This window comes from Culex quinquefasciatus, chromosome 3, assembly GCF_015732765.1.
Source record: "Culex quinquefasciatus strain JHB chromosome 3, VPISU_Cqui_1.0_pri_paternal, whole genome shotgun sequence".
Lineage (NCBI taxonomy): Eukaryota > Metazoa > Arthropoda > Insecta > Diptera > Culicidae > Culex > Culex quinquefasciatus.
Window position 1 is genome coordinate 145,282,883 of NC_051863.1, and position 12,267 is coordinate 145,295,149.

General features: G+C 35.5%; 1 protein-coding gene across 2 annotated transcripts; it reads right to left on the bottom strand.

Moving 5' to 3' along the window:
• Positions 1 to 11,400: 11,400 nt before the first annotated feature.
• LOC119770347 lies at positions 11,401 to 12,149 on the bottom strand. 2 transcript variants are annotated; one of them, XM_038265037.1, is made up of 3 exons: positions 12,001 to 12,149; positions 11,701 to 11,944; positions 11,401 to 11,642 (listed from the first exon to the last, which is right to left on the bottom strand). In XM_038265037.1, exons 2-3 carry the CDS (start codon positions 11,928 to 11,930, stop codon positions 11,564 to 11,566), a joined length of 309 nt encoding a protein of 102 aa, XP_038120965.1. In that variant the 5' UTR covers positions 11,931 to 11,944; positions 12,001 to 12,149; the 3' UTR covers positions 11,401 to 11,563. The 2 variants fall into 2 exon arrangements, with proteins under 2 accessions (XP_038120965.1, XP_038120966.1); XM_038265038.1 differs by having other exon boundaries at positions 11,701 to 12,003.
• Between the last annotated feature and the right edge of the window lie 118 nt (positions 12,150 to 12,267).

The following is a 12,267-nucleotide window of genomic DNA, read 5'->3' on the forward strand; positions in this document are numbered from 1 at the left end:
TTTGTCACCGGGTTGTTGCAGATTGTCGCGGCTTTCCCCCCCTTTGCGAAGTCGTTCATGGCAGTGTCCAAAAGTCAGTCCAAATTTCTCTTTGAACGGCAGGACAACTTTTTTTTTCTTTCCTCAAACCACAGGTACTCGAATGTGAGTGGGTTCCCCCGGGAAGAAGGGGTCATGAAGGCACACAATCTTCATTCCATTTGTAATTGTTCACGGCCGCTTGGCTGGGGAGGAAAACCCGTTATCTTGCCTTGCTGGTGGCTGGGGGAGGGGGCGCAAGGAGGAAGAAAGGCTTTCATTTTGCCGTCTTTTCCTTTTGATTGCTTCGAATCCTGAGGAGGTTGAAAGGGTTGCGGGGTTGGGGGATTGGGGTAGCTGTGTGAAGACGGGACAAATTTTATTTCCGGATCTTGTCTTTAGTGCGGTTTAAGGGTCAGTGGGTTGATTGGTGTCAGGTGATAAACAGTATTGCTAAGATTCTTTGTTAGGACACAAGTGCTAGATTTTTTATCTTATGTTTAAATCTTACATAGAAAAATGAAAACAGAATTTGTGTGTTTTGATATTATAAGGCAATTACAAATATTATGCATATTTCTATTATAACTTCATTTCAAAAATGTTCATTCCATTTGTAATTGTTGGGAAATCATTTAGTTGTAGAAGCATGATCAATACTGGCGCCGGCTACGACCAGAGGTAGAGTCACTGGGAAGTAGATGGGAAGTAGATGGGAAAGTTAGTCCGATACTTGAGTGATAAAAAACGTCCAATCGACTGCAACTTTGACCAATGTGAAAATTTGACCATTTTCCGGTTGGGTTTTTGTGTGGGGTTGTTAAGCATGCCAAACTGAACCGAAAAACGCGTTTAGCTGAATTTATTTTTTTGAAAAAATATTTGTGTTTTAAAAGCGTATTTCGGTTCAGCTTGGCATTTTTAACAACCCCACAAAAAATAATCCGGTGAAATGTGCCCGGAAAATGGTCAAATTATCACTTTTCTGAAAATCTCCATATAAAATCCGGGTTGCGTGGTAACTAACTATTTTGACAGTCTCGAATTATTTCAAAAAAATCCACCGCGGTTAACCAAATCAAATTAACAAAAGCCCTCTGGGGTGGATGGAAGCTTAGTTGCACAGAAAAAAAATCGTGGTAATATTACATCTGGGAAGGGGTACATCTTTTATGTCAGAAAAATGGTGTAATTTTACCTCTGGAAATGTATAATTTTACCACTTTTCTGGTGTAATGTCATTTTTTCAGTCTAAAATGAGGTAAAATTACATCATGAAAGAGGTAATATTCAACCTTCCAAAATTACAGCTTCCAAATTTACATTATTTTTTTCTGTGTGTAAAAAGAGGTTTGCAATGGAGCATCCGCAGTCGAGCAGTTTTTGACAGTTCGCTCCATAAGAAATACATTGTAGAAAAAAGCAAAAACTGCTCGAATGGAAATGCTCCATTGCCTTAACAATCAAACCTTCGGACACCAAAGGGTTTTTGTTAATTTGATTTGGTGACCGGGGTGGATTTTCTTGAAATAATTCGAACTGTCAAAAATCCACCAAAGCATCTACCGGTGGATACTTTTCTACCACGGATTTTTGTGCGATCAATGTGGTAGATGCTTTGGTGGATTTTTGACAGTTCGAATTATTTCAAGAAAATCCACCGCGGTTAACCAAACCAAATTAACAAAAGCCCTCAAGTTTCGAGTAGGAATCTCGCAATAGAGTTATCTACGTGCGCATGTATTGCGTGTACGTACACGAAAAAGATTGAGGTTAAATTTTGTCCGGCCAGCAAAATCAAATGGTGCGCTAGTGTGTGTACGCGAAACGTCATAAAGCTCTATTGAAAACGCCTAGGCGAATAATTTGATTTTGATAGTTTTTTTTTAACTTTGAAAATACGATTTTTTGGTGCGTCTAAAGTGGCTTAAATTAAACGTTCCATGACATCCAATTATCAACCCGCTACCCTACAGCAAGCTGCAGATGTCTTAATTTTGAGCTTTCCCTTAACCTTCCTTTCTCACAGCATCCTTTCTCCTCAAAACCAGTCCTGTGTATGTTCATCCCGCAACCACCACCCACTCACACTAACCGTGATAACCACTTTCTTCATGGTTCCCCGCCGGCCTATTCCGGTGGCGTTTTATGAAATGAAATAACTGTTATTATCAAGTCGTACAATTCACCAGCAGACGAAAGAAAACATGATGACGACGGCGACCCAGGGGAAAACTCAAGTCAATTGTCGGTTTCGCGTTTTCTTGGCGATTTTCCACGGGATCGTTACGGCTACACGCGGAGTGGGTGGGCTTTAGGTTGTTGATGATCTAGACGGGAAAATATTAGAAGGCGAACTATTACTCTTGTTTGGTTGATTGGTTTCAGTTTTGAATAGTATAAGACAATTCACATAATTCTTTTTAGTTAAGATTGATCAATTTTAAGGTTGAATGATCAAATCACTTAGTTCATGAAAACTTGTTTTAATAAATGTAATTGTGGATCTGAATATTAAACACAATGTATCCTTATTAAACTTCCATTAAAATACATAAAACAGCTTTTAAAAAAGCTCAAACAAAGCTTCTCAAAATTTAATAAAGAAGTTTTATACTTGATGCAAATGTGACCATCATTTTACAGAAATTCCGCTTGTCATTCCCGAGCATAATGTCAATAAAATAGCGTAATTGCATCCCAGCTCTCCTTCCATCGTGGAAATATGTTTACTCCACGCAATAAAGCCACGTCCACGGAAGCGAAGGTTTTCTCAAATTGTCGGAATCCTCCAGTAATTGAAAAGGATAAAGTACTTAAACGAAACGCCGCACCCAAGCCGGAGGACGAAAGTACGAAACAACTTTTCCGCTGTCCAACCGGCTCTAGTAGACCGTCGTCATACTAATTCCTGCTCCTCCCCCGCACCGCTCATATAAGTCTAGATCCCTTAAGGTGGTTGGGAGGTGGCTGGTGGCAACTTGTCTTCTTAGTCGCACCCTGCCGAGCATATTTTTCCGCAATTCATTTTCCCCGTTTTCCCACACAGGTTTTCCCGGATTCCGCTTTACGCTTCCCTCTGTCTGCCTGCTCTGCGCCATCCAATTATCGGATTATTGTGGCGGCTTAGTCGAGCTTTTCCTCCTGTGGTTTTTTTTATTCTGTTTTACTCTGTAAAGCTGTGGTTTGGTGCGTTGAGGATTGAGAAGCTTGTCGACTGTGGCTTTACTATTGTTGTTGGTTTATTTTTTGCAAGGAAAATTGAGGATAATATCATTATATGATACATTTCGTATGTAAATTTCATTGAAAAATGTATTTTAAACAAAAAACCGAAAAAAAAACAAAACGTATAAGAAAGTGGTTTTTTACTATTCTGCAAATAAAAATTTCTTTGTATTTTTTATTTGGATTTTTTTTCTCCATGCATTCCCTATGTCAAAAGCAGCAATTTTGCATCATTAGTTTTTCCGTACAAGTCTCCATACAATTTTGGGGGCTGATCATACAAAGCGGTTTTGTAAATGGGTAATTCTCTACCAACTCACACGAAATCGGGAAAAGTTGCCCCGACTCCTCTTCGATTTGCGTGAAACTTTGTCCTAAGGGGTAACTTTTGTCCCTGATCACGAATCCGAGGTCCATTTTTTGATATCTTGTGACGGAGGAACGGTACGATCCCTTCCATTTTTGAACATGTGAAAAAAGAGTTGTTTTTCAATAATTTGCAGCCTGAAACGGTGATGAAATAGAATTTTGGTGTCAAAGGGACTTTTATGTAAAATAAGACACCCGATTTGATGGCGTACTCAGAATTCCGAAAAAACGTATTTTTCATCGAAAAAAACACTAAAAAAGTTTTAAAAACTCTGCCATACTTGACGTTACTTGACTGTAAAATTTTTTGGAACATATCATTTTAAGGGAAATTTAAAGTACTTTTCGAATCTACATTGACCCAGAAGGGTCATTTTTTCATTTAGAACAAAATATTTCATTTTCAATTTTCGTGTTTTTTTCTAACATTGCAGGGTTATTTTTAAGAGTGCAACAATGTTCTACAAAAATGTAGGGCAGACAATTACAAAAAAATGATATATAAACATATGGGGTTTGCTTATAAACATCACGAGTTATCGTGGTTTTACGAAAAAAAAGTTTTGAAAAGTTACTTTTTGCGTTTCTCTTTGTTTCGTCGTCCGTGTCTGTCGCGGGTGACCATGAACGGCCATATTTAACGACGACCAACATTTTCAAAACTTTTTTTTCGTAAAATCGCGATAACTCGTGATGTTTATAAGCAAACCCCTTATGTTTATATATCAAAATTTTTGTAATGGTCTGCTCTACATTTACATTTACACTCTAAAAAATAACCCTGCAATGTTAGAAAAAACACTAAAATTGAAAATGAAAAATTTTGTTCTGAATGAAAAAATGACCCTTCTGGGTCAATATAGATTCTAAAGGTAGAGCAGTTCTCTACGGAATCGGTCTGTTTTCTTTAATTTTAATTTTTGTAATTCTTAATCCAGCTGAAACTTTTTTGGTGCTTTCGGTATGCCCAAAGAAGCCATTTTGCATCATTGGTTTGTCCATATAATTTTCCATACAAATTTGGCAGCTGTCCATACAAAAATGATATGTGAAAATTCAAAAATCTGTATCTTTTGAAGGAATTTTTTGATCGAGTTGGTGTCTTCGACAAAGTTGTAGGTATGGATATGGACTACACTGAAAAAAAATGATACACGGTAAAAAAAATTTGGTGATTTTTTATTTAACTTTTTGTCACTAAAACTTGATTTGCAAAAAAAACACTATTTTTATTTTTTTTTTATTTTTTGATATGTTTTAGAGGACATAAAATGCCATCTTTTCAGAAATTTCCAGAATGGGCAAAAAATCTTTGACCGAGTTATGATTTTTTGAATCAATACAGATTTTTTGACCCGGGACCGTGGTGTAGGGGTAAGCGTGATTGCCTCTCACCCAGTCGGCTTGGGTTCGATCCCAGACGGTCCCGGTGGCATTTTTCGAGACGAGATTTGTCTGATCACGCCTTCCGTCGGAAGGGAAGTAAATGTTGGTCCCGGACTAACCTACAAAGGTTAGGTCGTTAGCTCAGTCCAGGTGTAGGAGTCGCCTCCCTGGGTCCTGTCTCGGTGGAGTCGCTGGTAGGCAGTTGGACTCACAATCCAAAGGTCGTCAGTTCGAATCACGGGGTGGATGGAAGATAAGGTGTAAAAAGAGGTTTGCAATTGCCTCAACAATCAAGCCTTCGGACACTTAGTTTCGAGTAGCAATCTCGTAATAGAGAACGCCAAGGTAATGCTGTAGAGCGAATAATTTGATTTGATTTTTTTGTCACCGTGCTTCCTAACTGCCGCCTTTTAAAGTATCCTTCCATACACACTCCACTTCAACTTCAAAGCCATTTTTTTTTTCTCAGCTCTTCAAAATTATTTTTTTCAAAAGTGGGCAAACATGGGCACTAATTTTAAAAAATGAAAAACTGCGACTATTTTCAAAATAGTTACCAAAAAATGGTTATAACTTGAAAACCGTGCACTTTATCAAAAATTCACTAAAGTACTTTTTGATTGCAAATTCGATTTTACATCGAAAAATGAAGTTGAAAAATTTTTGCGACCGATATTCTGATTTTTTGAAAAAATCGGTATTGATTCAAAAAATCATAACTCAGTCAAAGATTTTTTGCCCATTCTGGAAATTTCTGAAAAGATGGCATTTTATGTCCTCTAAAACATATCAAAAAATAAAAAAAAATTAAAAATAGTGTCTTTTTGCAAATCAAGTTTTAGTGACAAAAAGTTAAATAAAAAATGACCAACATCGAAAAATGAAGTTGAAAAATTTTTGCGACCGATATTCTGATTTTTTGAAAAAATCTGTATTGATTCAAAAAATCATAACTCAGTCAAAGATTTTTTGCCCATTCTGGAAATTTCTGAAAAGATGGCATTTTATTTCCTCTAAAACATATCAAAAAATAAAAAAAATAAAAGTAGTGTTTTTTTGAAAATCAAGTTTTAGTGACAATAAGTTAAATAAAAAATCACCAATTTTTTTTTACCGTGTATCATTTTTTTTCAGTGTAGTCCATATCCATACCTACAACTTTGCCGAAGACACCAAATCGATCAAAAAATTCCTTCAAAAGATACAGATTTTTGAATTTTTACATATCATTTTGTATGGACAGCTGCCAAATTTGTATGGAAAATTATATAGACAAACTAATGATGCAAAATGGCTTCTTTGGGCATACCAAAGGCACCAAAAAAGTTTCAGCCGGATTAAAAAATACAAAAAAAATCGAATGACCGAAATCTCAGAGTATTGCTCAGTACATTAAATTTCCCATAAAATGACATGTTCCAAAAATTTTTACAGTCAAGTAACGTCAAGTATGGCAGAGTTTTTAAAACCTTTTCAGTGTTTTTTTCGATTTCGAATTTTACAGTCGAGTAACGGAAAATGGCAGATTTCTTAAAACTTTTTTAGTGTTTTTTTTTCATTAAAAATACGTTTTTTCGGAATTCTGAGTACGCCATCAAATCGGTCGTCTAATTTTACATAAAAGTTCCTTTGACACCAAATTTCTATCTCATCATCGTTTCAGGCTGCAAATTAATGTTCAAAAATGGAAGGAGTCGTACCGCCCCTCCGTCACGAGATATCAATAAATGGACCTCGGATTCGTGATCAGGGACAAAAGTTACACCTTAGGACAAAGTTTCACGCAAATCGAAGAAGGGTCGGGGCAACTGCTGTGTGAGTTGGCGGAGAAATATTACAAAAAATCAACCGGACTCTAAGATGACAGTTATCGTGAGTTGCGCGTATTCACCGACAGATGGCATGTGGGCCTCGTCGGAGTCCGCCCATCAAATACGCTACTCAAAATTTGCATAGGAAACTTTTCTTTCGTGACGGCTTTTACGGCACACTCACTTCTACTGTTCTAGACTAATATTTGAACGTGACGTACTGCCCATGTTCGCATAAATGTCCCATATGCAAAAACAGCAAGCTGAGAAAAACGCATTTAAAGTATGTCCCATACATAAGGCTACGTGCTAAGTTTTCGCGAAATAAAACTCGATTTCCTCCTGATTTCTAGAACAAAGTACTGGATGTTATAGGCTCTTTTGAAAGAGCACACGATTTTGAACCAAACTGCATCAAAAACTCGAAATCGATGAAAATGCATATGGGACATTTATGCGATCAGGGGCAGCATATCTCTAAACAAGTTTTTAAAGAAAATGATTCCAGAATGCTTATTTTGTCGTTTTAAAGTTTGGCTTGATAATATCGAAGGCCGCCATCTTAGGCCCACTGGGTCCACAAAACGGGGTACGCTCAGTTTGTATGGGAGCTGTTAACATGCTCCCGTGCTGCAAAAAATATAGTCCGGTCTGATTCATGAAACTAGGAAAATTATCAATTTATAGATCTTTTCAACAATACTTGACTTCTATTGATCGCTGAAGTTTGTATGGAAAAAATCGTAAAAAATGTATGGATATCAAACGAAGTGAAATTTTGTATAGTTTGTTTTTTTTTTTTTTTGCTGATTAAGGTGCCTGAAAACCCGATATTTTGGATTAATGCAGTTTATACTTCACTTGCGTCAAAAGCAAAGGATATAAATCTTTGAGTGCTTGTAAAAGTTGGTTTTACAAGCCTTAAACTATACAGAATCCTATCACAACATCTATTTCGCCATTAATTCAAGTTTTAAAATTTTCTCACTGGTACACTAGCCTGGACAATATCCATGCAAAAAATGTATTTTAGATTTTTTTCAATTGATTAGACTTCTATTTTCATTATTATTTTGAAGATTTATGAAAAAATATTATTTTTGTCTGTTGATTTTTCAGACCCGTTTTCGACCAGTTAGGACCAACGGACCTGCGAGCCTGGACTGTATTACATTAAAAAAATCTAATAAATGTGAAAAGCATACAAAATTTCGCTTCGTTTGTTACCCAGATTTGTGTATTTTCAAAAAATACTGTATTTTGTGAAAATTTTCGGTATTTTACAAAACAAACTCTAATAAAAGTGAAGAGCTCTACAATTTCGCTTCGTTTGATACAGTATTTTATAAAAATGTGAGCGTATTACAAAAAAGGCTATCGAAAGTGAAAAAAAAACATACATAATCTCGTACATAATTATGCTTATTCTGATACCTTCATTGCAAATTATTGCGCGTATTGAGAAAATATCAGTTTTGGTGATTTTCGTGTAGGGGTCTCAAAGATAGGAGCGCAATTTTTTTTTTCAATTGATCGTAGCAATCTTGTTGATTTTCGCGTTATGTGGCTGTCAGATCACCTCAAATTTTTTAACTCAAATGAGCAATTCTCGACAAAACCGGCCGATTTCGACCATTTTTATTTTTTGTATTTTTTGATTTGGCTCAAACTTTGTGGGGGCCTTCCCTATGACCAAAGAAGCCATTTTGCATCATTAGTTTGTCCATATAAATTTCCATACAAATTTGGCAGCTGTTCATACAAAAATGGTACGTATATATTCGAAAATCTGTAACTTTTGAAGGAATTTTGATCAATTTGGTGTCTTCGGCAAAGTTGTAGGTATTGTTAAGGACTATTTAGAAAAAATAGGTACACGGAAAAAAATTTCCCGATTTTTTATTAACTTTTTCACAAAACTCAAATTCCCAAAATACGTATTTTTGATTTTCGAGATATGTTTTTTAGGACAAAATCCGCAACTTTTGAGCTATAGAGAAACATGGTCAAAATCTGCCGCCGAGTTATGATTTTGAAAAACTGGTGATTTTGGAAAAATCGAAATTTCATACATAAAATTTTTGACCTCATTTTTATGCAAAATTGAATTTGCAATCGAAAACTTTACAGATTTTTGATAAAGGGCTCCGTTTTCAAGATATAGCCGAAAGTTTGATTTTAGCGAAATATTTGCAGTTTTCGATTTTTAAAATAGTGACCATGAGTGGCCATTTCTAAAAATATTTTTTTGAAAAGTTCAGAAAATTTGCTATAAAATTGTCTAAGAGACATTGAAGATTGGACCTCTGGTTGCTGAGATACAGCGGCTTAAGAAAAGAAACACGAAAATTGAAGTTTTCTGTCTCACCAAACAGCCCACCATTTTCTAATGACGATATCTCAGCATTAATGGTCCGATTTTCAATGTTAATACATGAAACATTCGTGAAATTTTCCGATCTTTTCGAAAAAAATATTTTGAAAAAAATTAAATCAAGACTAACATTTTAAAAGGGCCAAACTTTGAATATTATGCCCATTAAAAATGCTAGTATTGATTTATTTTTTTTCAAAATATTTTTTTCGAAAAGATCGGAAAATTTCACGAATGTTTCATGTATTAACATTGAAAATCGGACCATTAATTGCTGAGATATCGTCATTAGAAAATGGTGGGCTGTTTGGGTGAGACTTAGAAAACTTCAATTTTCGTGTTTCTTTTCTTTAAGCCGCTGTATCTCAGCAACCAGAGGTCCAATCTTCAATGTCTCTTAGACAATTTTATAGCAAATTTTCTGAACTTTTCAAAAAAAATATTTTCAGAAATGGTCACTCATGGTCACTATTTTTAAAAATTGAAAAACTGCAAATATTTCGCTAAAATCAAACTTTCGGTGGCTATATCTTGAAAACGGAGCCCTTAATCAAAAAATCTGTAAAGTACTTTTCGATTGCAAATTCAATTTTGCATAAAAATGAGGTCAAAAAATTTTATGTATGAAATTTCGATTTTTCCAAAAATCACCAGTTTTTCAAAAATCATAACTCGGCGGCAGATTTTGACCATGTTTCTCTATAGCTCAAAAGTTGCGGATTTTTGTCCCTAAAACATATCAAAAATCTCGAAAATCAAAAATACGTATTTTGGGAATTTGAGTTTTTGTGAAAAAGTTAATAAAAAATCGGGAAATTTTTTTTTCCGTGTACCTATTTTTTTCTAAATAGTCCTTAACAATACCTACAACTTTGCCGAAGACACCAAATTGATCAAAAAATTCCTTCAAAAGTTACAGATTTTCGAATATATACGTACCATTTTTGTATGAACAGCTGCCAAATTTGTATGGAAATTTATATAGACAAACTAATGATGCAAAATGGCTTTTTTGGTCATAGAGAAGGCCCCCACAAATTTTGAGCCAAATAAAAAAATACAAATAAAATCCATTTCCGGTTTTGGTAGAGAATTGCTCAAATGTATCATTTTGCGTTTCGAGCGGGTTTATTTCAGACAGCAAGTGATTTTGACGGAAAATATAAATTTTATTTTAAATTGAACTTCTTTCTTTTATTGATATACTATTGATTCAAATATGGTGGTTTGACATGGTGCCTATTTCCAGAGTTAAGTCAGTTAGAATTTCTGCGTGAAGAAGGCAATAGGCAATCAAACGTCATAATTACGCCCCACTAGAGGGCGCTGAAACTTGGGGTGATGTTTTCATTATAACCTACAGCGCGTAAGTTGGTTTGCAATTTAAAATTGTTTTATTTCATCATAAAATCAACATTAATAGCAAATTATACCATTTTCAGGTAAGAAATAAATAGCTTAATTGATATAAACGAAAATATTTTTGTGATGGCCGATTTAACCTGTTCATTATCTGATTCAAAATAAGGGAATGTTTTAATCAACCAAAACCTAACTAATCAATTGAGAATGTAGATAATTCATGTGAACAAATATTTTTTAAAGTCACTTATACCATAAAGGCAAAGCTCTGCTTGAAAAATGGTAATTGGAATGATTTTCAAAATTTGAAATCTAACCTCATTCTCGCGTTTTCAATCCGGATCTCAGAATTTTCAATGAAAAAGGCAACTTAGCAAAAAAATCAAAAAGTCAATCGATAGAACTTTTTATTTCTTACCACCTGTTAACTTTATTTTATTCCAAAAGATCAATTTTCTTTTAAAAAACATTAAAATAGTTTTCACTCGCCTTTGCACTTATCGCGCAAAAACGTAAACGTAACCTTGCACTAAAGTTCTCCTACTCGGATGTAGGTGGCGAATCGAGTTTTTAGCTTTGGTTTTGGGGGCCTATTGCACACCGTTTAATCAACATTAATTCAAGCTTTCTGTTAAGCTCTTTGGTGTAGGTAGTCGAGTTCTTCGTAATCTTCAGCCAGACAGCTAATGAGGATTTTGAAAAATAAAAAAAATGCGAGCCAAACCTCTTAAAAAAATCATTGTCAAGGCCATTACAAATTTATGAGCGAGATGCTCGAATATCTGCACGAGATGAACCACGCACGCGGTTCATTAAATAATAAACTGGAGTTCTAGTTTGTTTTTTCTTCTATTTCGTTTAAATTTTGTTCTCTTCACAGTTTACATCACATTCAATTTGTATTTTTTTTTTTTGTAAAAGTAAGCTTGTCGTAGATTTTGGCCACCTCCCGGGCCGGAACCAACTACCAAGTTAACGTCCCTGGTGGATTAGGACGCCAGTACGGTGGTCGTGACTATGGAGAGTGCCTCGCTGGCTGTTGCGTTGTGCAAGTTGATCTCAAGGTTCTGCAGCTCTGGAATGTGAGGGTGGACCTGGAAAAAATGATTTTTTTAAAGAACTTCAAAAAAACAAAATACTTATGCAACTCACCATCCTGCAATCGACCCGATACGGGTCCCAACAGCTTGAGTCCAAACAGGACTTGGAAACGACATAACACGGTAACCGATGCCCACAGAAGGTCCCGGAGTAGCCGTCGCATTTACGCAGCGACAACACTGTCGCTTAAACAGCTGCTTCACTTCCGGCTTCACCCACACTCTAATTGACAACGTCATCGTTCCGGCCTTTCCGGACGATGTCACGGCCGCCGTCGTCATCTCTACAAAAAAATCTTCAAAAAAAATGTTTAATTTTGGAATTCCTCTAAAATACAGAAAAAATACGAACAGAGCGCATTATCACGGTTTTCTCAAATTGACAGACAACTTTAATTCGATTTTTTCTTAGCCTACTCGCTCATCTATGCTTTTCCATTGCGACGATATCTTTCTGCGGCGATTAATTGGAGCGCAGGATTCTAATTTTTCTCGAAATTATTAATATGAAAATTGTGAAAAATTACTACAGAGAAACCTCTTTTTACGCGGTGGCGTTACGCTTTTTATTCCGTCGATTTCTCTTAAACCATACAATATTTTTGCAAGCTTCAAAAAG